The sequence below is a fragment of the Ictidomys tridecemlineatus genome, chromosome 4, assembly GCF_052094955.1.
Source record: "Ictidomys tridecemlineatus isolate mIctTri1 chromosome 4, mIctTri1.hap1, whole genome shotgun sequence".
Lineage (NCBI taxonomy): Eukaryota > Metazoa > Chordata > Mammalia > Rodentia > Sciuridae > Ictidomys > Ictidomys tridecemlineatus.
In genome coordinates this window covers 6,291,413-6,318,253 of record NC_135480.1, presented here as the reverse complement: position 1 = coordinate 6,318,253, position 26,841 = coordinate 6,291,413, and the positions used below count along the sequence as shown (strand labels likewise).

At 51.7% G+C, this 26,841-nt stretch overlaps 2 protein-coding genes across 9 annotated transcripts in view; one reads left to right on the top strand and one right to left on the bottom strand.

The window, feature by feature from the left end:
• Window positions 1-24,852, top strand: part of Rbm14 (RNA binding motif protein 14) — a 75,570-nt gene extending 50,718 nt beyond the window's left edge. For both annotated transcript variants that reach the window (XR_013437403.1, XR_013437402.1), the window contains 3 exons: window positions 16,295-16,801; window positions 17,413-22,427; window positions 22,553-24,852. The gene's annotated coding sequence lies outside the window, so the exon portion shown is untranslated. The remainder of the gene's footprint in view (window positions 1-16,294; window positions 16,802-17,412; window positions 22,428-22,552) is intronic.
• Window positions 4,372-26,841, bottom strand: part of Sptbn2 (spectrin beta, non-erythrocytic 2) — a 38,044-nt gene continuing 15,574 nt past the window's right edge. For 4 of the 7 annotated variants that reach the window (XM_040284051.2, XM_040284052.2, XM_078045526.1 and 1 more), the window contains 30 exons: window positions 26,070-26,182; window positions 25,730-25,917; window positions 24,157-24,274; window positions 23,418-23,576; window positions 22,614-22,916; window positions 21,824-21,977; window positions 20,745-21,615; window positions 19,212-19,349; window positions 18,090-18,846; window positions 17,444-17,646; window positions 16,978-17,068; window positions 16,625-16,771; window positions 14,300-14,563; window positions 12,164-12,388; window positions 11,738-11,827; window positions 11,147-11,407; window positions 10,921-11,051; window positions 10,484-10,688; window positions 9,631-10,005; window positions 8,719-8,963; window positions 8,485-8,623; window positions 8,132-8,216; window positions 7,764-7,960; window positions 7,301-7,443; window positions 7,138-7,213; window positions 6,995-7,063; window positions 6,622-6,842; window positions 6,145-6,318; window positions 5,522-5,564; window positions 4,372-5,234 (listed from right to left, as the gene is read on the bottom strand). In XM_040284051.2, the coding sequence (XP_040139985.2) occupies window positions 5,001-5,234; window positions 5,522-5,564; window positions 6,145-6,318; window positions 6,622-6,842; window positions 6,995-7,063; window positions 7,138-7,213; window positions 7,301-7,443; window positions 7,764-7,960; window positions 8,132-8,216; window positions 8,485-8,623; window positions 8,719-8,963; window positions 9,631-10,005; window positions 10,484-10,688; window positions 10,921-11,051; window positions 11,147-11,407; window positions 11,738-11,827; window positions 12,164-12,388; window positions 14,300-14,563; window positions 16,625-16,771; window positions 16,978-17,068; window positions 17,444-17,646; window positions 18,090-18,846; window positions 19,212-19,349; window positions 20,745-21,615; window positions 21,824-21,977; window positions 22,614-22,916; window positions 23,418-23,576; window positions 24,157-24,274; window positions 25,730-25,917; window positions 26,070-26,182 (6,419 nt within the window). In that variant the 3' untranslated portion in view covers window positions 4,372-5,000. The remainder of the gene's footprint in view (window positions 5,235-5,521; window positions 5,565-6,144; window positions 6,319-6,621; window positions 6,843-6,994; window positions 7,064-7,137; window positions 7,214-7,300; window positions 7,444-7,763; window positions 7,961-8,131; window positions 8,217-8,484; window positions 8,624-8,718; window positions 8,964-9,630; window positions 10,006-10,483; window positions 10,689-10,920; window positions 11,052-11,146; window positions 11,408-11,737; window positions 11,828-12,163; window positions 12,389-14,299; window positions 14,564-16,624; window positions 16,772-16,977; window positions 17,069-17,443; window positions 17,647-18,089; window positions 18,847-19,211; window positions 19,350-20,744; window positions 21,616-21,823; window positions 21,978-22,613; window positions 22,917-23,417; window positions 23,577-24,156; window positions 24,275-25,729; window positions 25,918-26,069; window positions 26,183-26,841) is intronic. The other 3 variants (XM_078045527.1, XM_078045528.1, XM_021731756.3) reach the window with 1 other exon arrangement.

The following is a 26,841-nucleotide window of genomic DNA, read 5'->3' as shown; positions in this document are numbered from 1 at the left end:
CCTTCCCTTCTCCTTTTCCACTGATGCTCCAGAAGAGACTTCTCGAGATAGTCTGAAACTTCATATAGTGTCTTTTGGATTCTGTTCACTCCAATTCTCCAATTTTCTGAGGTTTCTGAAGCTAATATTTCCTTAGTAACTTTCATCCTTCTAAAACGTTCATTTCACTCACCATCCCTTTCCTTGTATGGTGTTTGTATGTGTGTGTTTTGGTACTGAGTGCTGTGATTTGACTATGAGGTGTCCCCCAAAAGCTCAGGAGACAATGTAGCAATGTTCAGAGTGAAATGATTAGATTTTGAGAGCTGTGACCTAAGCAGTCGATTAGTTCATTTGATGGATTAATAATGAAAATATTACTACTGTGCTGTGTGATAACTATAAGCAGGCAGGGTGTGATTGGAGGAAGTAGTCTCAAAATGTAATCATCTTGTCCCCTTGGCTTCTGTCTCTTTCTTGCTGCTTCCTGGCTACTATGAGGTGAGTGGCTTTCCTTCCACATACCCTTCTGCCACAATGCCTCACCTCAGGGCCACAATAGTGGAGTCAGCTTACCTAAGACTAAGAACTCTGAAACTGTGTGCCAAAATAAACTTTTCTTCCTCTAAATTGTTCTTGTCAGATATTTTGGTCCCAGTGAGGAAGAATTGACTATCATATGGGAATTGAAACTAGACCATCACACATGCTAGGAAAAGACTAAGCCATATCTCTAGCCCTTTCTAAGATTTTATTTTGAAACAGAGTCTTGCTGAATTGCTGAAGCTGGTCTCAAATTTGCAATCCTCCTGCCTCAGCCTCCAGAGTATCTGGGATTACATGTGCATACCACCATGCCCAGTCTCCTCTGTGTTCTTAACACTGTTTATTCTCTTAGCTGACTGTACCATTCCATCTCCTTCCCTTACCTTGCCCCCATTTTTAAATTTATTCCCTTTTATCTCCATTCTCATTCCTCCATAGGCAACAATTCTAATAAGTTTAATGTATATTACTTTGTGCTCTTGGAAGACATTTTTCATTCATGTTTTTTTTTATTTTTCAAAAACTTTTTGTTGAAGAAATTGTCAAAAAAGTGCAAATGTACAGATAATAGGTTAATGAACTCCTCTGGACACTTTATCCAGCTTTGGCATTATCAACATTTTGCTGATCTTATTTCAAGCAGCCTTTCCTTTTATTCCCCTCCCCTGGAGTATTTTGAAACAAATATCAAGATATAATGCTAATTTCCCCATAAGCACCTCATTATCTGCTTCTAATTTAGAACATCAGCACTTTTTTTGATGCTGGGGATCAAGCCAGGGCTTATATACTCTAGGCAAGCACACTACCTACTGAGCCCATATGCTGTGTTAATTATATTTGTATTCAAGTTTTGCCTAGATTGTTAACAAATGTCTTTTCACAGTTGGCCTCTTCTAATATGGACCTAAGCAAAGTTCACCCATTGTATATTTGCATAAATTATGTAAATTATGTGTGTATAGCTCACTGTTTCTTATTTTTCTCCATTAAGCAATCTATACTATGTGATATCTAACTCCTAAGTAATACTCCATGCTGTGCAGCCACACATTTTATCTACCATCTCTGGATATAGAATACTGCCTCTGCTCCCCATCATTATGAACAAGGTTTTAATTAACATCCTTATGTGTGTGCCCTAATTCTCATGGTAGTGTGTGGGGGGATATTGCTGCAATGCTTGGTGAGTATACAGAAAAGTAGCTTGTCTATGTAGTGCCAAGTTGTTCTCTGGAAAAGCTGTGCTGGTATACCCTTCCTCCAGCAGGGCACAAGGGGCCCTGTTATTTCTGTTTCTGCCATAATGTTTGACATTATCTGGGTTCCTAATTTTTGCCAGGATTTTGGACTCACAGCACATCTTGGCTTGTATTCATTACAAGTGCTCAGTAGCCATAGTTCTTTGTTGCTTTGATTAGCATTTGTCTGGTTACTAATGATTTTAAGAATTTTTAAGAAAATTCTCATGAATTTTCTGTGTCTTTTGTCTGTGTCTCAGATTGCAGTCTCTTTTTTGTTGTTGATGTGTAGGATTTTCTTGCATATTTCTGGATGTTGCTCTGCATTGGTTTAAAAAATCTTCTCATTTCACCATGTTAACTTTGGCCACAGTGTCCTTCATCGGTCAAAAATTATTTTTTTATGAAATCAATTTTTATCTTAAAAAAATTTGTTTTTGAAGTTTCATGTCTTTTCTACCCCCAAATCACAAAGATATTCTGCATTTTCTTCTATTAACAGTGTTTTAATTTTTTTTACCTTTCATAGTGAGGTCTATAATCCATTTAGAGAAATGCAGTCCAACAGAAATATAATGTGAGCCACATAAGTAATTTTAAAAGGGCTTGGGTGTTGCTCGGTAGTACAGTGCTTGCCTAGGATGCATGAGGCCCCAGGTGCCATTCTTAGCACTTCAATGACTAATAATAATAATAATAATAATAGAAAATATAAATGTCCAATAGGGCTGGTGATGTAGCTCAGTGGTGTGACACTTCCCTAGCATGCACAAAGCCCTAGGTTCAATCCCCAGCACCACCATAAATAAATAAATAAACATGAAATAGCAGAAAAATTTCAGTAAACACATCAAAAAGACTAAAGCCAAAGTTTGAAATCCACTTTAATGATATTTTGACTCATCATTTCAACATATAAAAATGAGATTTAAAAAAATTCCCCTGAAGTCCTTGAAATCCAGTGAGCATTTTGGACTTGCAGCACATCTTGGCTTGTATTCACTACAAGTGCTCAGTGGCCATGTGGCTGGTGGCTGCCATATTGGATCATTCAGGTCCACCCTTGCAGGTGGTGGTTAGTAAGAATGCAGACATGTTGATCTCTAGAGAATTCATCCATTTTGATCTGTCCATATTCCCATTGCCTGCCTTGATGGTTTTTTTTGTTTGCTTTTTTTTTTTTTTGCTTTGACTTGTCTTGAATCCTTTACTGCCCCATTCCACCTGTTCTCTTTCCTAGAACTTTGCCTTTCCTCCACCCACAGCTCAAAGTCTCTCCCTGACCCTTGGCTTACCCTCTTCTCCAACCCGTCCTTACTGAATTATGCTCTCAAATAGCTTCAGCTGCCAGGTGTGTGCAGATGATTCTCAGACCACATTTTCCATCTTACCTTTCCATGAACAATAATGTTCTTTAGGGGTCACTTCAATTGCCCTGTTTACACTTATGTTTTACATTCAAATGATCATTTCTCCATTAATTCTTCTCCCCCGTGTAAAAATTTCCAACGATTGGTTTGCTGCTTTGGGGTACATATATCCAGGTTCCCTGAGCACTCATACTGTGTGACTGTCTCCTTCACACAGTGGAGGTTTTACCACTGTGCTTGAAGCACAAAAGACGGTCTCTGTGTAGTGCTGCTCTATATAAAACTGCAAGAGCATGTCCTGGGACTAAATGGAATAACAGAGCAGCACTACACATTTAGTCCCAGGACATGCTCTTGCAGTTATATATATATCCCCACATGTTTACCAAGGAAGACTGAACCTCCCTTTCTTAATAGAAAGGGATAATTATCATGTGGGTTATCTGGTCCACCAGATCTCATGTTTGCAGCTCAGTCCGGGACTGTGCTGTGCTAGTCCTAGGACTGCACATTACCTGTCTGTCTTAACTGATGTTATTCAGTCAGGGGTCTGCTCAGGCTCCTAACCAATTATGCTAAAGATAGGGAAGTTTTCCTGAAAGATGGTTGTTTGTGTAGAGAAAACAATGCAAGAACACAGGTTTTTTTCTGCAGGAGGTCAGCAAGGAGTGGCTGCTGTCAACATCTGGAGTCAAATGCGGTTGCCCTGCAACCTCCAATTGCCAAGCCAGAGTCAAGGGAGAAGCTGCCTGCTCTTTTTAAGATACTTGGCTGGATCTAGACTATATGGTCCTGTGTGTGTTTTTTATTTACATGCTTAGGGTGTACCTCATGGCAAGTGGATTAGGAACTGCTACTCCTTTGATCCTTGCTTAAGCTCTCTGGGGAGGAAATAGGCATGGGGTCGGTAGTCACCCTCTGTGCTCATCCCTTAAACTGTTGGGAGATAAAAGTCACAGGGCAGAGAACAGAGGACCCCTTGCCCACCATCAGGGCTGTGGTCAAGAGAGTTGAGAGACTCATGAGTGAAGAATGTTGTGTTTTGACAGAAATACTGCTTGTTAGCATCATCCTGACCTGCTAGGGAGGCTCTCGGAACCATATGGTTCTTTGAGGGCTTGGAGGTGGGGACCAGAGTGGAAATGTGGCATGCAGGAGATCAGAGCCTAAGAGAGGAACATGGACTTAGGCACAGAGGCTGTGGTCAGGAAAGCAAAGACACCCAGAGGCAGTGAGAGAAGCTGAGCCGTTTAATCACCTCCTTGGCCAGAATCAAGGCTGTGGCTGCCCCTGAACAACCCACACCTGGAAGCCACTGAGAGCAACTGAAGATAAAATGGCCACTTGAGTCAGAGGGTGAGGCAGGATGGGAAGGGACAGCTGCAGCGCCTCCGACTCCATCATCTGGCGCTCCTGCCCCTGGGGCCTGCTTCAGCTCTGAGAGGTTCCTGGCTGGTCCCCAGGGGCAAGGAACCAGTGGTGGACAGTGCGCCCTAGTTGTGGTAAGAGAACGACCCTGAGGTGGGGCAGCCGCGTCCCACATGGCCTATGTCCGGGATGCAGTGCTATCCGCACTGTGCTGGGGGGATGGGACCATAAGTCTGGGGAAGAAGGGAGAAGGGGATGGGAGGAGTGGGATTGGGGGTTGCCCGAGTCCCACCACCAGTCTGGAATTAAATAGAAGAGAAGGTTGTTCTTGGGAACATTGGCTTGTCCCCAGTGACAGTTCCTGGTGATGGGCTGACCTTGGCAACAGACCCTAGCAGCAGGCAGTTGTCCTGACAAAAGGGTGGTCCCTGTCAACAGTCCCTGGCAGTTTCCTGAACAGAGGGAGGGAGCTGACCTGGGAGTCTTGTCCCCCTATCTACTTGTTCTTCTTGAAGAAGCTGAAACGTTTTTCTCGCTCCCGTTCTCTGCCGTCCTTGCTGCGCAGCACGACAGGCCCCTCAGCCCCTGCTGGTGACACTGGGGGCATGGTCATGGCCCGAGTCATGCCACGAGTGGCACTGGGCACCGCTGGCTCTTCTGGCTCTCCAGAGGCCGAGGATGCAGCAGTAATGGCCGCATTCACCACCCGCAGCCACGAGCTCATCTCTGCCTGTGGTGACAGGGAGACAACATCTCAGCCTCAAGGACCCTATGTGGGGGCTGTTGGTGGCAGACAGCAGAGAAATGTGAAAGGAAAAGGCAAAAAAGTAACTATTTCATCTTGGAGATCATGTTTTGGTGTGGGCCTCCTAGACAACCAGTGGGCATGTCATGGGCTAGGTTATTATAAAGAACAAGAGAGGTGGACAAGGAAAAAGAGAGGGGAGGGAAGGAAGGAAATCTGCTACTGCAGGATTTTTTCCTCCAGGAACATGTGGGTGGGAGGGGAAATCTTACCTCATCCTTGGCCTGGAACAAATATTCTTTTCCATCCTGTAAGCTGTTGAGAGAGAAAAGTCACAGAGCAGAGATGAGAATCTGTATGTGCCAGGTCAGTGCATGTTAGAGTTCAGTCATCACCCAAGAGGAACTGGAGAACATCCAGGCAGCCCCCAGAGCCGTATCTACAGGTATTGCACATTTTCAGATTCCCAGATTTTTGCAGATGTGCAAAACCAAATCCTTTCTGAATGCCTGCAGAGGGCCAGGGTGAGCTCGCTTCCATCCTAGGCCTTGCCAGCTGCTTGCTGCCAGGCAGAGCCATGCCTCTGAAGGTCCCTGAGGCAGAGCAGTGCCGGCATGCTGCCTTGGGGTTTCTCACCAGGATGGCTTTTTAACTTGACATCATCAGTCATCAGCCTGTGTCTTAACCCCCCCCATTACCCACCTATCCCCCACCCCACCCACCCCCTCCTTAGTGTGCGGTACAATCCCTGCCTCTCCCTCATGCACAGGTGTCCCCAAAGTCCTGGCTTGGCAGCTCTATTCCTGTACTTCTTAACAGGTGACCGCTCCCACTGGGCCCACCTGTGTCACTCCTGACTCCTCCTCCCATCCTGAGAGCACAGTGCAGTTCCTACCCCAGCTTGAAGACATGTTTGCGCTTTCGATAATCGAAGGCCACACTGCCCTGGGCCCTGGCCAGGCTGACAGGCACTTCTCCATGGTATGGCACTCCTGCACTGGCTGCTTTCGAATCCTTGTAAAAGCCAAGGCTCCCACGCCGCAGGACACAGTACACGTTCTGCCAGGATCTGGGTGGGACATTGTGCCAGTCAGAAGGCCAGATGGTCAAATGGACTGGCGTGGGTGGGACCTACATTCTGGGGTCCCCTTGGATGTCCTAGAACTTGAAGTTCCTCTCCTGTCTTTACCCCCTCAGGCTGTTCCCTAAGGGCCATAGTGGTCCTGAGCCCCATCCCTTTTCCAAAGGTCACAGTCCTATGAAGTGCCCCATTCTGAATAACTTTCCTGCCTCCAGAAACATCCCCTCCAGGACGCCTCCCCAGATGCAGGAACCTGAGAGGCCACAGGCACTGCACGGCCAGGCTGTGTACCTGTTGGCAGCCTTTTTGCCGAAGGCCTCCATCTCCTGTTTGCGGCAGAGCATTCCCTCCATCTGCTCCTGGGCAGAGAGCTCTGGGCCTCGAGTGGGCAAGGTGGCAACATGGGCTGACTCAGACGATCTGCTCTGGGGCATCACAGGAGCAGCTGGGCCGCGGGGCCGTGTCTGCCTGTCTCCCCGTGGCCCATTGGCCTCATCCCCTGCACCAGATCCCTGCGGGGGAAAACAGGATGAGATGGAAGGTGTCTCCTCAGTGGGTTGTGAAACTCCCTGGCTGCCTCAAATTTCCTTGAGTCTCTGCCCTCTCCCATCCTCAGACTCCTTGCCCCCCTTTTTAGCCCTTCATCTCAGGTATCTATACCCACACCTGCAGGGGGACTCACAGGCCCTTCTGGGAGGCTACCCTGCTCAGGTCTCTGTTGTTCCAACAGGAGCTGCAAGGACAAGAAGCTGTGAGAGGGTGTGTGAGGTAGGCAGGGTTGATGGGGACGCTTGGGGACAGGGTTACCTGTGAGGACTCAGCATCTGTGCAGACCCCATTAACGCTGGGCACCTGTGTGGATGGTGGCAGGCGTGGATGGGTTCTGGAACAGCCAAAGATGACACAGAATTAGTTCCTAGCTTGCTTGGGCTTAGCCTCATCCTGCTGGCCCAGGTGTCCTGGCTCTCACCCGTCCCAGGCAGCATCAGGAGCTGTCTGGCTGTCCACCACGTCTCCTTTGGGCAAACAGGCTGTGGGCTCCGGAGCAGGGGGCTGTTTCCTCCGTTCCTCCTCCTCCCTCTGTCTCTTCCTCTCCCTCTCCCGCTCTTCCAGCTGTCAAGAAATGCTGAGGTCAGTGTGAAGAAGGCTCATTTAAGAGGAGCAGGGCACAAGGGAAGTTGAAATGTCTTAGCTCTGGTCTGAAACTGGAAGGAGGGAGAAGAGAAATCTGACAAGAAGGTGGGGACAAGGAGCAACAGGGGAGATGGGGGTCTTAGCATCCTCTGGGGGAAATGAAGGCTGTGGTGTCATGGGGCACTCTCAGCTCACGCACAGGAGGTGCTGATCAGAGGGAAGAGAAGAACTGTCTTCTCAGGCAGAGAGAGGATGGGTCTGGGCCAGGGAGTAGGCGCCCAGGGGCCCAGAGCCCTCACCGCAGTGAGCTTCTCCAGTGCGCTGAAACGCTCTTCCCAAGCCACCGCTGCCTTCTGAAAGGCTTCATGCCGCTTGATGAGGCTCTCCACTTCATCCACCGTGCAGCCCAGCTCTGCGCTCCGCACCAGTGGCTCTTGACTGCACAGCCAGGCCTCTGCCATCCCTGCATCTCTCCCGAACATGAGCACCTCCAAAACTGCCAGGATTAGGGGTTGCAGAGAGTTGGCTGGTCAGAGAGGGCACAGAGAAAGCCACTGCCCCAGAGCACTGCCAGATGTTGCCAAGGGTGGGTGCCTGGAGTTTCACACCCAGGGTTCTTGATCTCTCCCATCCCCCTGTCCTGGCCTGGTTCTCCGCAGAGGCTCACCAAGCTGGAGCCAGTCCATCTTTTCCTGCCACTTGTCAGCTGTCTCCTGGCGCCGGGCTTGCAGCTGAGACAGCTTCTCTGAGATCTGGGGGACAGAGACGAGAGTCAGCACCCAGTAGGGCCTTTCCAGAGTCCTCAGGGGTTCACTGAGGGAAACTAGTGATTTCTGATGTCAAGAGGTTGGTAGATCTAGAGGAAGGATGGGATATGAGAACTCTCTGAACAGCACCAAGGGGACAGAGAGTGAAAGAGTTCTTGCAGAAAAAGAATAAGAGGAAGTAGGAAGACTCCGAAAAAATCAGCACTGAGCTCTGCTTGGTGAGGCTGGCCCACCCCCACCAGGCCTCACCCACCTCCTCGGCTGCGTAGTGGCTCCTGGCCAGCAGCTCCTGCCCCATGTCGATGCAGGAGGAGAAACGGTCTGCTCTGGCCTCAATCTCTGCTTTGATGCCTTGTTGGTTCTTGATGACCAGGTCTGCAGAGGACACGTCCCTGGGAGGATACAGACACAGTATCTTCTCCTACTGCTCCCAGTCCCATCACAGCCACCAGCCCACAGGAGCCATAGAGGCTACTGGGTGTCTCACCGGGGCCGCTCCTGGGCATCCATCTGCACATTAATGCCGTCCATCCACAGCATCAGCTCCCTGACAGCCTTGAAGAAACGGAACTTGTCTGTGGTGTCCAGCAGCAGCTGGCGGCGTGCAGCAGAGCTTCCCTGAAGCTGGGCCCAGGCCTCGGCTACAGCCTGCATATGGCGGCCAATCTCCTCAGCCTTATCTCCAGCATAGGCCTTCTGGAGTCGCTGGCCATCATCCTGCACCTGCTGGACCTGTAGGGTCCCAACTGAGAGTCAGGCAGAGCAGAGAGACTTGAAGGAGCTGCAGCCTCCCTTGGACCTAGCTGCTACCTCCTGCCCATTTCACTAGCCAAAGGAAGGGGAGGAATGGGGTAGGGGTGGGGCGAGAAAGATGAAGGCAGATGCCTGGCCGAATGCTGCTCTGGTGCATCTCATTTAAGGGCCTGGGCTTAGCCCAGGAGGTGGGGCTCTAAAGGGGGCCACTGGCCAGTAGAGCTTTCGAAGGCCTGTTCTGGATGTGAGGGACCTCATAGGTAGCTACGATGAGCCTGCAGAAGGGATTTGGTGGGGCTGACTGGCTGTATAATAGATGAAGGAAGAATTCATGCTTATTTCACTGGATCTAGAGCTGTAGTCTGGGTGGTACCAACAGGCAGCAAGAATAGTCCAGCCATCAAGACCACCTAAAAATGTCATGGCCCTCATGGAGGCTTGTGAAGAAGTCAGTGAATATGGTGGCTAGATGTTGCTTGGCTGGGATGTTTTCCTGGAATGATTCTAACTTCATCTGTGAATGGCCCTCCAGAGGGGCCATCCTCCTGCATTTCTTGAGATCCATCCCAGCAACTAGGACACCCCCTTGCTCCCATCTCCTACAGTCTCCCCTCAGCCTTCCCCACCTCCTCGGCTTGGCTCAGACCTGGGCGCTGAGGGCCTGGATGTCGTGCTCATAGGCACAGTGTCGGCGCTGCAGGGCCTCAGCAGCATTGAGGTCACGGCCGGTCCCATCTGGAAGCTGCTGCTGCTTGTGCTGCACCCGTGCCAGGGCTTGGCGGGCCCCGTGCAGGAAGCGCTGCAGCTCGTAGGCAGCGGCCAGCACTTGACCCCGTGTGTCCAGCAGCTCGAGCAGGTCAGCCCAGGCCTCATTGAGACTGTCCTTCCACTCAGCTACGGTGGCCCGTGCGGCATGGCCCCCCGCAATGAGCCCATTGGCCAGTGTGTTGGCGCTATCCACACGCTCCTGACCGATGGTGCTTGTGTCCCGAGAGAACTCGCGGAATTTGTCCCGGAGCATCTGATGGAGGAAGCAGTTGAAGGGACAAGGTGTGACACTGAGGGAAGAGGTTCCTGACTGATGGAGTGGGTCCTCTTCCCCCAAACTGGGGACCCACTTCTCTTCCCTGTGTCAGGTGTGCCAGCTCGAGTCAACAAGCAGTTGCAGCAGCTTCCCACCCACCTGTTCAGTGTGTGCCACTCAACAAGGACACATCCTGACAAATGCACCACACAAACTAAGAGGGCTAAGATGATGCAGTCTGTCATGTGGCACAAGATGGCACAGGCCTGATTGGTAATTAACTTCCTTTCTATCCTTGCCCACACTTGGCCCCATGTTCCTCTTTCCGCACAATTCTTCCAATTATAAACCTTAAAATCCAGGAGATGGCAGCTGCTCTGCCTGGCCCTGTGTCCCTGCCCCTCCATGCTCTGCCCAGGTCCAGGCCCGTCTCCCCTGGGTCCTGGTCCCTTCTTGGCATCCTCCCCACACTCACAGTCACATGTTCGTAGTCCTGGCCCAGCTCGTGGGAGGCCGCCACCACCTCACGCTCCTGGATCCACTGCTCCAGGTCATCCAACTCACGACGGAGTTGGCACAGCCGGAGGTGCTCCTGCAGGCGCTCGCGCCGCTCTCCAGCCAGTTCTTTCAGGCTGGCATACAGCTTGTCCACCTGGGCCTGGCGGATTGATATCCTCGTGCTGGAGGGAATGACGAAGGCACCTCAGGGTTTAGGAGACATGGCTGCTCTGATGCCCGGCTTGTTCTGAGCCCTGTCCCTCTAGGCCCCCAACTGCTCATCAAGTCCAGGCTTCTCCAGCTTTCTAGAATGTTCTGTACATGCACAGTACAGAGGCACCACACTCCAGTACCTTCAGAAAACCAGTTCCCTCTCCTCCAGGGGATGGGCCCCTTTACCTCCTAGGGGCTCACCTCTCTGGGTGGTCATGGTCAATCATGTCTTGGCTGCTGGCTGCCAGCTGGTGGATGGTCTGGGCGTAGTCAGCCAGGGCTTGTTCCAACACCTGGTGTTTCTTCACCTCTGCCTGGGCACTCAGCTCATCCTGGAGAAGGGACAGTGGGCCTCAGGCAGTAGGGGGCGGGTGGGGAGGCTGGCAGTGAAAAGAATCAGCCAAGCCGACTCAGCCCCGGCTCTCACCTTGGCTTTCTCCTGGCCCAGCAGGTGCAGCTCCTGCTCACCCATCCAGGCCTCGGCCTCTGCAGCATCGCGGTAGAACTGCTGGGCCCTCAGGGCCTCCTCCAATCGCTTCCCCCGAAGCTCCAGTTCGTGGCTCAGGCGTTTCCACATTTCTTGGAGCTGGGCCAGCTCGGGGCCTGCTGCTGCTGTGCCCAGAGTCCGCTGCCGCTCTGTGAGGTCAGCAATCCGGGGCTCGTGGCCTTGGATCTCTTTCTGCAGGGTCTGTCCCCGTCATAGAAGAGGACACTATAAGGCTTGCAAAGGGAACGTGGAGCCTCCACACCCTCCGACCTGTACAACTTCAAGCACCCCCTTCACCCTCTTCCCTCTCTTCCTTCCAGAGCCCTCTCATTTCCCTCTCCCCAGGACAGGATGGTGACGATGTCCCTTCAATCCTCCAAGAGAACCTACCCTTGGGGAAAAGCAAACCACTGACATCTGGGGAGACACAGTGTCAGGGAGGGGCCAGAGAAACCCCTTCTTAGAGAAACAAATGTCCAAGTGTGGGGAGACTCTTGGGAACTTTTCTTTTGCCCTCAGCCTCTGCCTCACCTGGTTTTTCTTCATGAGAAGCTGAACACTAGGCAGGTCCTTGCCATGTTCCATGGAGCTGGCCATGGGCAGCCGCTCTGTCACCCATAACTGGATGAGAAAGAGGACGTCAGTGGAGGTGCAGAGGGAAGAGTCAGCATGGGGGACAGGAGAGTGGGGATACCTACAGTTACAGATGTGAGTGTGAGAGTGTGTGTGTGTGTGTGTGTGTGTGTGTGTAGGGAATGGTCATCTCTGGCTTCAGGACAAAGGGATCTAGAGGACATCCCCAAGTATCTTTAGAGGGGATGTTCTCAGTGCTGAAGGGAAGAGGGAACAGAGCACTGCTGGCATCTCCCCAGAAGCCAGGAAGGAGGCTGGAGTGCCACATGGCAGGGGCAGCTTGCCAAGATGAAGATGCTCTCAGGCCCAGCCCCAGGGACTCACAATCTCATCCTCCACATCCCGGTGGAACTGGTGCTGCTCACGAGAGGCATGCAGGCGCTGGCAGCGCTCCTTCATGGGCTCGCACAGGGCCCTGAACTTCTCTTCCACAGCTCTTGAGGTCCTCTCCACCTCCCCTGCACCCTGGTCTTCCTGGGCCAGTGCCTTTGCTTGGGCCTGGATTGCCTCCACCTCCTTCTCTCTCACAGCCATCTCCCGTTCCAGCATCTGCAAATGAGGAGGAGGAAGGGAATGTAAATGCCACATTTCCACCTTCAAACTCAGAGGAGACACTAGTCTCCAATTACGATTTCTCATCCCCAGGTCTTACTCCAGGAAGTCCATCCTTTTGTGGCCTAGATTGATCTTGAACTTTGATATATGGAGGAATCCAGGTTGTGTGATAACTGTGTCTGTTATGAATTGTCAGGTGGAATCGTCTGTCCCAAATCCACTTCAGTTGTAAATCCACATTTTCCCTGCTGTGTTATGTTGGAACTGGATGGACCCAGTCAACATCTCTCCTATGCCAGGTGGTGCAATACCAGGCCTTGTCAGTAGAGGCCGCTGGAGGGATGCTACAACTCAGTACAGGAAGGGCCTCTCTTCCAGGTTACTTCTGTCTCCTACAGCAAAACTGCTTACAGTGTGCAAGAGATCCTGTGACTCTGTTCCTCCAGCAAGTTTTGCTGGCACTCCCAGGGTAGTTCCCTGCTGGCCAGCCTGGGCTTGCTAGATGCAGACCTGCTTTGGCCCATGACACCCCAGCAAATTTCTAGTCTATTCACTTTGGCTCTCCAAAGAGATCTGAAATTCAGCTGTGTGGTTGAACCCAGAGGCACTCAACCACTGAGATACTTTACCTTTTTTTTAGTTTTTATTTTGAGACAGGGTCTTGCTGAGTTTCCCAAGGCTGGTCTCAAACTTTATATCTTCCAGCCTTGTCTCCCAAATATCTGGGTTTATGGGTCTGTGACACCACACCTAGCTATTCTAGGATTCTTAAGAACAGGGATCAGCAAATACAGCCTACTACCTATTTTGTAAATAAAGTTTTATTGTAATACAGTCTGAGCCTTTATTTATTTATTTATTTATTTTTGGTCCTACAAGGTCAGAATTTAATAGTGTGACAGAAACAATCTGATTCACAAAGTCAAAATATTTATTATTTGGCCTTTTACAAAAAAAGTTTTCTGACCCCTGCTGTACAGTCCTCTTTACACCTGTAGGTTTAGATGTGGTTTATGCCCTCCAAAACGCATGTTGAAATTTGATCCCCAGTTTTAATAGTATTGAGAGGTAGAGGCACTTATAAGAGGTCATTAAGGTGCACTCACACAGTTCTTGTGGGGCTAAATTAGTTACCACAAGAGCAGGTTGTTATAAAGTAAGGCTGTCCCTTGTGTTTTGTCTCTTTCACATGAAATCACTTCCTTTCTGTTCTGCCATCAATAATGCAGCTTGAGGCCCTCACCAGAAGCTGAACAGATGCTGGCGCCATACTCTTGACTTCTAGAACCATGTGCCAAGATAAACTTCTATGTTTTATAAATTACCCAACCTCAGGTATCCTGTTATAGAAACAGAAAGTAGACTAAGAAACATCTTCAGTAGTTAGCCACCTTTTGCCAGGCGCATTGACACATGCCTGTAATCACAATGGCTTGGGAGGCTGAGGCAGGAGGATCTTGAATTCAAAGCCAGCTTCAGCAACTCAGCAAGGCCCTAAGCAACTCAGTGAGACCCTATCTCTAAATAAAATACAAAAAAGGGCTGGGGATGTGGCTCAATGGGTAAGTGCCCCTGAGTTCAATCCCTGGTACCAAAAAAAAAAAAAAAAAATGTTATCCACCTTTTACTAAGAAACACGTCTTTTTACAAAAGTTTCCCTGTTCAGTCTGTCTCCTGACTTTCCTCTGACCATTAACTCGCTCCTGGAGATTCTGACATGGTTGGCCTGAAGAAATCACTCTGAGAGCTGGGCGCAGTGGCACATGCCTATAATCCCAGCAGCTTGAGAAATACCAAAAGATATCATGCAGCAGGCCTTAGAATGATCTCCCAATCTCAAGATCCAAAGACACTTCCTCCTTTCTTCTCCAGTTCACCCTCCCCCCTTGAAGGCCCACAGCACACCTGCTGCTTCTTGAGCAAAATGTTGACGCTGGTCAGATCCTTGCCATAGTCATCGGAGTGCAGCTGGGCCTGCAGGCTCTCTAGCCAGCTCTCCAGCGCCGAGCAGCTTTGGGCAAACAGTTCAGCACGGTTGGCATCAAAGAGGCTGCGGGCCTTGGCCTGGGTGGTGGTCTCCAGCTCATCCCAGCGCCTGTGCAGGTCCCCCAGCTTTTCTGACACCAGCGCTTTCAGTTCTGGCTTCTCAAGGGTCAGCTCTCGCCCTTCCTAGGTGGCAAGACAAAGAAGGTGTAAGTGCCAGAATTAGAATTAGACACCACTGGGTGGCTCTGAGGTAGAGCACTTGCCTAGCATGTGTGAGGCCCTGGGTTCGACCCTCAGCACCACATAAAAATAAAATATTGTGTCCACCTCTTACTAAAAAATAAATGTTAAAAAAAAAAAAGAATTAGACATCACTGAATGTTATAGGCCAATGGCAGACCAGGTACCTGAAGTATGGACGATCATTCTAGGTCCTCACGTAAGCTCATTAGCATAGGCTTCTAGAGGCCCCTTCTTCACTGCACAGTCCTCGCTTCTGGTTAAACCGGCTCCTCCTCCCAGTTCTGCTCAAACCTCACTTCAGTTAAGAAGCCATTGTAATCTTTCCTGGTGCTCATGGCTTCTGCTGCTATGCTGCACATGAACTTGGGTTATTTGCTCTCATTCCATGTTTCTCCACTTGTTACTCCTCACTTGAACTGGAGCGAGCAAGTCCTACCTGGTCTCCCCACTCCCTGCCTTTTGGTTGAGGACTTCCTCTCCTTCCTTCCCTTCTTCCTTCTTTCCTTTCCTCCCTTCCCTTCCTTTCCTCCTCCTCACCCTCTCTTTCATACCTGGGTTTGAACTTCAAGCATGCTAAGCACGTACTCTACCCCTGGGCTATACCCCGACCCAAAGTACCCTGTCCAGAAGGTTGACCTTCCATTGCTTCTCCTCATTCCCCTACCAGTGCTTCCTGGGACCACCTGCCCTGAAAGTGTCCTGCACTAGAATCCTGATTTCAAGGTTGGCTTCTGGGAACACAAGGCAGACACTCCCTTCAGGCCTCTAACACTGTCAAGGAGAAGGTGTCAAAGGCTAGCACTGCTTGGGTAGCTCTGGGTCACACTCCACATCCAGGAACCGGGGCTTTTCCTGACCTGGCCAAACGTGCTCTTCTCGCCTTTGCTTCCACCAGCCCCTTCACACATTCTGCACTCCTGCCCCATTTCCTCCTTGTCCACAAAGGTGCCCCTTCTACACCTCTGGTTTTCTGTTCACACTCTTTTCTCTACCTAACAACATCTTTCCTTCAATGTCTTGGCTTGTCCTCATTCGCTCATCCTTCACAGACTGTCCTGGCTTGCTCCTGCTTCCAGAATCCCCAAATCTCCTCTTTCTTTAGCCCCCAGACTTTACTGGACTCTCATATGGCACTCAACAAAATCTGCTCTGGATTTGATTCAGCTGTTTGAATATACATCTCTATATCCTGGCCACAGTATTGTTCCTTGAGGGTGGAGCCTGCAGTGGCATCTTGTACAGCAGCAGCAAGCACATATTTGCTGAACAAATGGAAACACTGAAAACACCCTGGTTTCCTCTCCCCAGCCATCATGCCCTTGTGGGAGGGAAGGTGTCTTTTTATATTCCAGGCAGCATAGCAGTGTGCTGAGCACACACAATGGTCCCCAAGAATATTTGCTGAGTAGAAATAAAGTTATTCTAGAAGAGCTGGGTGGGAGACCAAGTATCAGGAACAGCAATCCTCAAAAGCAAGGACTGGCGAACCATGGTGGGTGGGCCAAGTCTGGCCACTGCCTATTTATATAAAGTTTTATTGGGAGACAGCCATGCTCATTCATTCATGTATTCTCTATGACTGCTTTTGCACCACAATGGCAGAGACAAGTAGTTGCAGCAAAACCATATGGCCCACAAAGCCTGACATATTCACTTTCTGGTCCTTCACAGAGTGTCTGCAGAGTACTGATGAAGACAGCCATCTGCTCTGGACCCAGGAACAGTTATGGCTTTAAGCCAAGGCTATAGCCTGGTACCCTACTAAGCTGGGCTTTCTCAAAGCTCTGAAATCACTGTCTCCCACAGCCCAAAGACATTTTATTTCCTAGAACACAACTTGCCACTTCAGTAGTGTGACTCCAGAAACCCATGAACTCTAATTCTGAAAACCATGGCCTGGAGCTAGGCCTGCAGCCTGGACTGTGGCCTGCACCGCTGAAAGGACACTGCCTGAGGCGGCCCCAGATGCTCACTTCTTGCTGCTCCTGTCACGCCACTCACCTTGTCCACCTTGTCCAGCCAGTCCTTGTTGGCGGCTAGCTCGGCCATGAATGCCTGGTGCTTCTGCCACTTGGTGTGCAAGTTGCGGGCCTCATCATAGGACACATCCTGAGCTGTCAGCATCTTCTCGTCAATCCAGAGTTTCAGCTGGAGCAAGCACAGGCCAGGATGGAGAAGGTAGGGGGCATTTTGGAGGGGGGGAGAGAAAGGGACGAGGGGACCAGGAGATGTGAAAGACTCAGGAAGAGGCCATGAAAGTGTTTGCAGGCTCCAGCAACCCTGCGATGCTCTTACACCAGGCTCAGGGAAAGGGGTGGATGGCTAGAGGTGCTGCGGGGACCTGGGTGCCTCACCTCATGACAGTCTTGCAAGAAGTGCTGCTGCTCTCGGTTGTCCCTCAGGCGGCCCAGAAGCTGCTGCACGGCTTCTTGATTCTTCCTGTGTCTGTAATGACAGTGCTTGTGAACCCTAGGCCTTGCTGTGAGAGGATGTGGCCTTTAAGTAACCTAGAGGCTTCAGTCCTCTTCCTGTATGGATAAGCCTCCCAGAAACCCCACCAGACACCCCAGGCAGGTATCACGTTTCCAGGCCTGCCACCTAGTAGGCTCTATTTTGCCCAAGTGTGCAGGAGGCAGACCATCCCAGCTCCTGATCCAGTCCCTCTCCCACCACCCTGTTCTCCCCCTCTATTACTTTGCTGTCAGCCCCCTATCTCCTGCCACCTGTCAGGTCTCCCATGCCACATCTCCATCTCTGAGACCGCTCTGTTCCACTGATTTCTCTCTCAGACCCCTCATTTACCCGCCGGCCTCATCCCACCTGCTCTCGATGGAGTCTGCCTTCTCCTGGATCTTCTCGGCGTGGATGTTGCCCTCTGACACCAGCTGACGCCCAGCCTCCAGGAGCCCACGGATGCGTTCCCCATTGGCATCCATGGTGCTCATGAAGTCTTCCAGCTTTTTAATGGCAGCATCAGCAGCCTGGAGTGTCCCTGGCATCTCCGTGTGAGATAGAACATACTCCTGTGTGGGAGCAGGGAGCAGGGAGCAAGCTCACTTCTCAAAGCATACAGATTCCATCCCTCAGACCCAGCCAGGGACACAGATGAAAGGGTGGCCAGCCTCAGCAAGGGTGGAGTAGCCAGATGGCTCTGAAGATGAAGGGGGGTATCACTAACTTGGGGGACCCGAGAAAGTTCCAAGGGAGCTGAGCTGGGGCCCAAATCCTGTTCGACCTTACTTGTAGCAACTGATTTGATTTTAAAATAGTCACATGACTTGCCACGCTTTCTGTGTCATCTAAAGTCAGCTTTGGTAAGTTTTGTTTATCATTTTTTTCCCACTCCTTCCTGCCTGTGTTATTTCCTCAACTACTCCACCCGCTGACACTATCCTCTTCCTCACACATCCCCTGGTCCCTATTTTCCTATTCTTCCTGGGTGGGACCTTGTCCCCTGGCCTCTCACCTGGCTGCTGAGCACGCCCTCAGCCTGGCGAGCATCCCGTAGGAATCCCTGGAAGCCATGAGCCTGGGCCAGGCGGCCTTGCCGGCTCTCCCACATGCGGCCCAGCTCCTCCCAGCCGGTTCCCAGGGCTTCCAGCCGCTGCCGTAGGAAGAGGCACTGGGGATCTGCCTGGTCGCGGGTCACCTCCTCGCCCAAGGCCCGCAGGCGGCTATACTCGCTTTGGGCACGCTCCACTTCTCCCCGTAGGCCTGCGTGTTGGGCCAAGAGGGCCTCAGCCTCAGGCAGGGTAGCCGGCCCTTCTTCGGAGGCCACAGCGGTCTGCGTGCGACCTAGCCAAGCTTGGAAGTCATCCAAGCTGCGCAGGAAGTCCTGCAGCCTCCGTGCCTCACCCAAGGACTCCTCTCTTCGCCGCATAGTGGCTCGCAGGTCCTCCCAGCCGGCCTGTACCTCCCCAAGCCGGGTGTTGATGGCAGGGGCTTGGGCCGGATGGCCAGCAGCCAAGGCATTGGCCTCTCGGGTCAGTTCACCCACCCGAGCGGCGATGGCCTCCAGGTCTCGCTCAGTGCCAGCCAGCTTCCGCTGCAGGGCCAGTACCCCGGCCAGATCATTACCCAGGCCCTGGGTGGACTCGATAACCTTGGTCTTCTCTCTCATCCAGGCCTGGGTCTCCGTGCACTCTAGGTGGTAGTTCTGGATGCTCAGGGCTGATGTCAGAGCTGCCTTCTTGCCATCTGCCAGGGACCGAAACTGCTGCCACCTGAGTAGGGGGAGGGAGTAGCATGTAGAGCTGCTCAACTTCCCTGGCTGGCCAGGTACATCTGGGGTACCCCTGCTTCTCCCCACATGGTGCACACCCACCCACTTCTGCCTTTGTAAGAAGGTTGCTCCCCATCATTCCCTTGCCTCCTTCTCTTTTTGATTGTTCCCCATCCAATCCTCAGCCTCCTGGGACCACTTTGATCCCATTTCATCCTTTTTTCTATTTATCCTCCCCAACACATTCCAGGCTTGTCCTTCCCCTTGTGTTTAGCCCCCTCCCAGGCCCTGCCAAACCCTCTTTGAAGCACCATCTCCAGCTGCTTCCTTCTCCCTCAGTGTCCAGGGCTGACATCCCCAGCCCACCTGTTGTTGAGCTGCTTCTGAGTGTTGAGAATCCGGTCCTTCCCTGGAGGGTTGGCCTTTAGCAACTGCTCAGCTATGTCATTCACAGCAGTAATTCGCACTGCCAGGGCATTCATTTCCGGCTCTAGGGTCTCAAACCTGAGTGGGTAAACAAGCAGAGCATGAGGATGGGAGGCAGAGAGGCCCCAGGCCACCTCCCTTAGATGCCTGCAGAACTGCCTCCCTTCAACACAGGGCTCTGTCCCTGCGATGCTTTGCCTACAAGGTTCTCAGGGGAGAAACTCTCCTCTCTGGGGTTGTTCAAAAAGATGGTGAGGGATAGACCTTTAACAGAGGTTCACTTACTCTCTTAGGGCTCACCCTTTAGCCCCCAACCCAAGCCCCACCCCACCAATAAAAAATGAAATGACAACCAAAAGCATGTGTCTAAGTGACAAAGACGTGAACTCTTAACTTCTCTCAGGGATATTTTATAGTGGGGCAGGTCTGCAGGATTATTCTGTAAAGGGCCAGGCAGTAACATTTTAGGTCTGAGAGTCACTGTGTCTGTCCCAGCTCCTCAGCTCTGGGGAAGTAGTGATAAGGGTCACTACAGACAGGATCACTCTTGTCTGTGGGCATGGCTCTGCCCAGCAAAGCTTTACCAAAAAAAACGGGGAGCAGGCTGGGTTTGGCCTAAGGGTTGTAGTTTATCAAAACCTCTAATAGGATATCTTGAAAACTTAAAAAAAAAAAAAAAGTTTAATTATATTTTTTTAAACCGTCAGGAAATTTGATTATGGACTAATGGTAGGTGATATCAAGTAATTGCTCATTTTGTTCTAAGTAATAATGGTACTGAGGTTCTATAAGAAAATTCTCTTCAAAATGATTTTAAGATATTATTCTGTGAACATCATGAGAGGTTCTGCCTAAACGAGTCAATAATATTATTATATTATAATATATATTATAATTCCATATTTAATTTAAAAAAATATATTTTTATGTAAGGGTTCTCTCTCCTTTTTATTTTTTATCCCCCCAGCATTAGAGATTGAACCCAGGAGTGCTCTACCACTGAGCTACATCCTCAACCCTTTTTATTTTTTTTTTATTTTGAGACAGGTTTTCCCTAAGTTGCTGAGGCTGGTTTTGAACTTGTAACCCTACTGACTCAGCCTCCTGAGTTGCTGGGATTAAAGGTGTGTGCTTCTAAGCCTGGCTTTTCCTCCTCTTTCTTAAAGGATGTGTCCTGAAGACTACATGTGAAATAACCGGGAATAATTTTTTAAAAAAGGGAGTGAATCAAAATGAGCACCATATTGACATCGTTGGACCCTGGGAATGGGTGGAAGGGTTTTGTTGTGAAATGTTGTCTACTTTTGTTATGTTTAACATTATCATTAAAACTTAGAAAAGACAACCATTAAGACAGAAGGATGTGATTAAGGCTCGGTGAGGTGCAGTGGGCAGCTTTATGGTGGGAGTGGCCACCTCTCACCCTGGCCCCAGCTCACAGGCAAGGGGGTCCGAGGCAGCTGCAGGCCCTACCTCTGCTGTACCACCTCGAGGTCCTCCAGGCGCTCAGGCAGGGTCAGCCCGTTGAGCCACTGCTCCTTCTCCTCCACCCAGAGCCCACAGGCCCCAGCCTCGCTGAGCATGGTGTAGAGTGCCAGGGCTGCTTCCAGGGCCCGAGCACGCTCGCCCGCCCGTGCCTGCAGCTCCTCGTACTGCCGCTCCAGTGTAGGCACCCTGCCCTGCACCTCGGGCGTGTGGCTCAGTGCGGGAGGCAGGGCCACAGCCTGTTCCTTCAAGGCCTCCAGGGTGGGTCGGTGGCCTCGGATCTCCTCCTCCAGGGCTCGGTGCTGCCTGGCCAGGGCCTGTGTGGAGAACTCGTCGTGCCCCAGCTCAGGGCTGGACACTAGGCGCAGGGCATCCACCAACCAGGCCTCCATGTCGTTTGCGTCGGCTTGGAACTGGTAGAGGCTGGCAGCCTGAGCAAGCTGCTGGGCCCGTTCCTCGGCCAGGGCCTCCAGCCGCTCCCACTGTGCCTGGAGCTCGGCTGCACGGGCAGCAGCCTGGCTGGCTCCAGGATGGCCCTCTGCAACCAACTGCTGGCCCTGTTCCAGGGTGAGCTTCAGGGGCCCCAGCCGGCCACTCATCTCACCCCGCAAAGCCGTGTGCTTGTTGAGCAGGCGGAGGACACCGGTCAGGTCCCTGCCAGTGTCAGCTGAGGCCAGGAGGTGCTGCTGCTCCCGCACCCAGGCCTCAGCCTCTCCCACTTCCCAGAGGAACCGCCAGAGGCGCCGTGATTCCTCCAGACGAGCCCTGCGAGCCGCTGCCAACTCACACAGGGCCTCATAGCTCCGCTCCAGGGTAGACACCCGCTCTGACACCAGCTGCGGGTCACATGGTCTGTACTCTGAAAATAGTCATGTGGGGTTCCAGAGCTCTGGATCCTCTGCACCCACCTTGGTGACAAATCCCCGACCCCCTCCCTGGCTCCAGCTCCTCACCCAGCATCCACCATCAGCTCTCCTGTCCCCAGCTTTTCCTAGTCTTCTGCCTCTGCTCTTAATGTTGCCCTTCCCAGCCCTGTCATCTCCAGGACCTTCCCCTCTGGTTCTCACCTTTCCCTGGGTCGCAGAAGCGCAGGGCAGAGGCGCTCACAGCCCGCACCCTCTCAGCCTGCACGGCGATGTCGGCCTCCACCAGCTCGTGCAGCTGCAGCAGGTCCTCCACTCCAGCCAGGTGCTTGCCCAGGTCCTGAGACTGCAGCCGCCCCTGCCGGAACACGCAGCATGCTGGTGCCCGTCTGAGAGCCTTCTTGTTCGCTGCCAGTCAGGCACACGTGCCAACCTCCCGGGGTCTCCCTTCCAACCTCTTTGGGTGGTTCCAGGTGTTGCACCCAGGCGAGCATACCTGCTCACACCCACATGCAGGGACGCACCACGGTTCTGTTTAGGCACCCTCCCATGGAACGGCCTTTATGCAAATTCTGCTCCTGGAATCTTTGCTGTGACTCATTTCCTTAGCCCCAGAATCACAGACACACACCCTCCTATTGTCACTGCTCTGCCCCAGCAGCCCAGCTCCCTTCAGTGCCTCTCCTAGGCCCTTCCTTAGGGCCACCTATGGCACAGAAGACTGCAACAACTCTAACTGGTCTCCGTGCTCCCACTCTGGCTGCCCACGGCCTTCTCCACATAGTAGCCCAAGGGACCCTTTTAACAGGTAAGGCAGAATCGCATCTCTCCCTCTCTCAGAACCTTTGAATCACTAAGTGCTCCATGTTATTTTGAATAAAATTCAAACTCCTTGACCTAGTGAGCCGGCCGCTCCCCGCTTTATCTACTCAGGCCATCTCAGCACCTCCACGATTTCAACCACTGGAGTCCCACCACTAGCGCCGGCCGTTACCTTCATCTCTTCCATCCAGTCCATGAGGTAGAGCAGGTCCTGAAGCACTTTCTGCAGCTCCAGGTTGAGGAGGAGCCGCTCCCGACGCGCAGCCACCATCTGCCTCAAGAAGTCCCAGAGCCGAGCCACATTGTGCTGCCGAGCAGCGATACGCTTGATATCGTGGTAGCGCTCGGCGGCCAGCTCGGCAGCCACAGCATCCACTGCCTGCACCCGGCCGCTGTAGGCCACGATGTCGGTCTCAATGGCTTCGTGCTTCCGCACTGCTGCCTCAACCGCAGCCAGTTCCAGCCCAAAGTTGTCCTGTGGCAGAGAGGCGAGAGGGGAAGTCTGGGAACCAAAGGACAGAACCTCTGCTGGCCCCGGCTGCCTCCCAGAGCGCCCGGCTGCAAGATGCCAGCCCCTGGAGGTGGCTCTCAGTTTCCTTTCCCCCTATCCCACGATCTTTTCTCCTGCTTGAGCTCCTGGCCCCTGGACCTGAGTCTGTCTCTTGCCTGCTTGTTCTGACTGGGGATTGAACTCAGGGGCGTCCTTTTTGTTTTTTATTTTGAGACAGGGTCGTGCTTAATTGCTGAAGCTGGTCTCATACTTGTTTGTGATCTTCCTGCTTGAGCTTCCCAAATTGCTGGGACTACAGGCATGTGCCACTGTGCCTGGCTGCTCCTGAGTTTCTCGGTCTGTCCACCTGTGCGATGGATTTCGTGTTTGATCATCTCCCCACCTTGCAGGGCTCCTTACTCATCACTGTCTCCCTTCCATTTCAACCCACCAGCCTGGATGTCCCTGGAGGCCCTGGTTTCCTACCTGGGACACAAGACGCTGGTTCTCACTGAGCCAGGTCTCCCGCATGGCGGCCTTGCGGTCGAAGCGGGCGGCCAGCTGCTCCAGCTTCTCCTGGCGGATCAGCTCCGTGCGCAGGGCCAGTTCCCGCTCATGCTCTGCTTTCTCCAGCCGCTCCCAGGCCTGCATGGTGGGGACAGGATCAGTGCATCAGAGCCAGGGTGGGGAGGGTCAGAGAGGAGGGGCAGGGGCACAGGTAAGTCCCGCGTCCAGCAGACCCATGGAATGTGGTCCGCGAGGCGCCTGCCTGTGTGTGGTGGTATGGAGAAACAGGAGCGCCGGACGTGCTGGGAAACCTCACAATAACTATGCCTGCTTCTGCACCAGGGCTGGAGGGAAATCACTGGAAACTGCTTGATTTGTTTGCAGTGGTGGGAGTGTGGGCAAACTTTGTTTTACTTTTATTCATCTTCTATGTGTTGTTTGTGAAAAAATGAAATAGAAAGTAGAAATAGTGAGTTGGGGACCTGTTGAATAAGACAAGGGACTTGGAGTATAATTCCTTACATGACCCTATAGGGACAGTCAGAGGAAGAGGAACTGGGCAAGATGTTTAAGAGGATGCACCAAGAGTCATGTCTCAGGGTGGGCACAGTGAGGTGGAGTATTCAGTTAGGGTGGTAGGGCTTGGTGGAGGTCAAGAGGGCTCTGGGCCTGGGCTGCCGAGGATGGCCCCCTGAGTGACAACAGGGTGCCTACAGACCTTGTTGATGTCAGAGATCAGCCGGCCCTCGCGGGGCGTGTAGACCTTCTGGTTGTTGGCCCGTAGCTTGCTCTGGATGGTGAAGAGCAGCACCTCCAAATTCCCTTTCTCAGTGAACCTGAGGAGGGACCAAACTGGGGTCAGAGGCAAGGGCCACTAGGGGCCTGTGAGGACTCAACTACAACATGGAGTGACCTAGGTTGCTTTTCTTGTCATAAAAGCAACACACGCCTTTGTGTGAAAGCCAGAACAAACCGGTAAACCCAAAAACATTGTTTTAGAGCAACAAAAGCCACACAGAAATGATGACCACTGTGACCCCTTTGTACATGATTGTTAATTTTTGTTTTCCACAGAGTCCCGGTGTATCCACAGCTAACAAGACCAGGACTCTCTTGCTGTAAGTTGGGCAGGCTCCCAGCACCTGGCAAGCACTAACTTGCTTCTCTCTTTCCATAGTCTACATTCTCTCAATTATCCCCATTTTACAGAAGAGAAAGCTGAGACACAGAGAGGCCAAAGAGGTTGCCCAACACAACGGCTCAGTAGCAGAGCCAAGATTTGAACTCAGGTGCTTGGAAGCTGGACACTTAGCATTTTGTTTTCTGTGGTCCACAAAGAATTCCTATAGCCTGCTTCTTCGATTATTTCTCATTAATATCTTTTTATGTCATTAAATACATTTGTTCAATACTATTTTCAGTGATTGCCTTGTGACTTGCCCTGTCCTCCCTACCTTTTGCAGTACTGGGGATTGAACACAAGGGTGCTCTCTGACCCCAGTCCCTCTGATTTTTAAAAAATTTGGAGCCACAGCCTTGCTAAGTTGCTGAGGCTGGTCTCAGACTTGCAATCTTCCTGCCTCAGCCTCCCCCATCGCTGGGATTACAGGTGTGTGTTACCATGCTAGACTTCCTGACTTATTTTTCTTTTACAAAGGTCATGCTCGTGAACATCCTTGAAGTTACATCTTTGTTTCGTATCCAGAATTCTCCGGGCAAAGGCACACCTTAAATCAATCCCTGGACTATACAGAAACAATTATTTTCTCAATGAAAATTAGTTTTGGAGCTGACACATTAATTAAAAGAGGGCTTAATGATAAACAGAAAAAAAAACCATAAGTTTTAGCATGTACCATATAGAATCACCTAATAGCAATTCCACACATGAAAACAGTTAATTGCTAAAATATATAAATGATAGGAACCTCTGTGATGCTCATTCACCAGTCACCCCCGTGCTGCTGGGTGTGACCTGCCTGTCAGGTCGTGGCGCGTTTCCCTGCGGGGGGACTGGGGTGCTGCAACACCTGTCCCAATGACTCGACACACTGTGGTGAGCATTTCCGCAGCACAGATTTTTAAAAATGGCTCATGATTGAGAATTTTTACTTTGGAGCAACTATGTCGTTTGTATGATTCTGGCGCTGAGCTGGGGGAAATGAGCCTCCTGAGTTCATGTACTGCCAAACGTCCCTCCCATAAGGCCACTCGTAAATGAGGCTTCCTCTCACGTGGGCACAGCTCAGGGCACGCATGCCCTGGCAGGGTGGGACCTGGGGGGCACTTACTTGGGCGGCTTCTCCACGGTGCGGTAGGAATTGAAGGATTGCAGCTGGTTCTGGACACCGCTCAGGGAGTTGGCCAACTGCCTGTCATTGAGGGTCACGATGGTTTGCTCGATCCACTGTAGCAGTTCAGAGGCCAGAGACTCATACTTCTCCACCAGGCGCTCCGCCTCCATGGCGTGGTCCAGCACCTGCACCACAGGAGACAAGGACATAGGGTTCTTGCCAGTGGGGGTCCCTGGCACAGTCCTGCAATTCCACTTTGCCCCTGCTTTCGGGGAATAAGACCCCTGGGCCAGGCCTCTTGTGGCCTTTCCACCTCCTGTCTCACGGTGAGCAGTACCTTGCCAATTCTTTTGCCTTCCACAGCCAGGGCCTTCATCTTGGAGAAGTAGTGGTAGTAGGTAGCCACATAGGTTATGATGGATTTCTCATCTGGTTGGTCCACATTCACATCTGAGAAATGGGAATACTCAGGTCAGGTGGGCTTCAGAAACCTGCCTCCTGGAAGCAGGCCCCAAACCTGAGCCACTTGCACTGTGCCCAGGCCTCCCAACCCTCCATGGCGGGCATGTCTTCAGCTCCCTTACAAGCAAAGTGACACCTCCACTGTTCAGACTAAAAAGGCTGAGAAAAGCTCACCTTTTCCCCCTCTCCTAGACAAGGACAGGCCCTTCAAACAGTGTACACAACCTAGAAGCCAAAGCGTGCTTCTTCCCAGCATGCCCACTGGACATGAAAACTAGTTGCTTGAGAGAAGAAACACTAGAAAAGAAAGAGCTTGCCATTTGAGGTCAGAGCCTGGGCTTGCAGGCTGGAAAGATGTCTAAGAAGCCAACAGATTCTGGGGCAGTGGGACATAAGACTAAGCCTCCTGGACCTGGGATGCTGCGCAGTAGACACGCACGGAGGCCAGTGCCTAGCCCTGTCCTGGGACATGGCCACCCTTGTTTCCAGTCTAAGTCCCAAACCTCAGCGATGGGCCACCCAACGGCGAGAGTCCCTCAAGCAGAAACAGCTTCCACCACCTGAGCAAGGCTGACCGTGACTTGAAATCCCTGGGCTCCTTTAGTTAGGCCAGATTTCATCCTTCCCAAAGGTCAGACTATGAGACT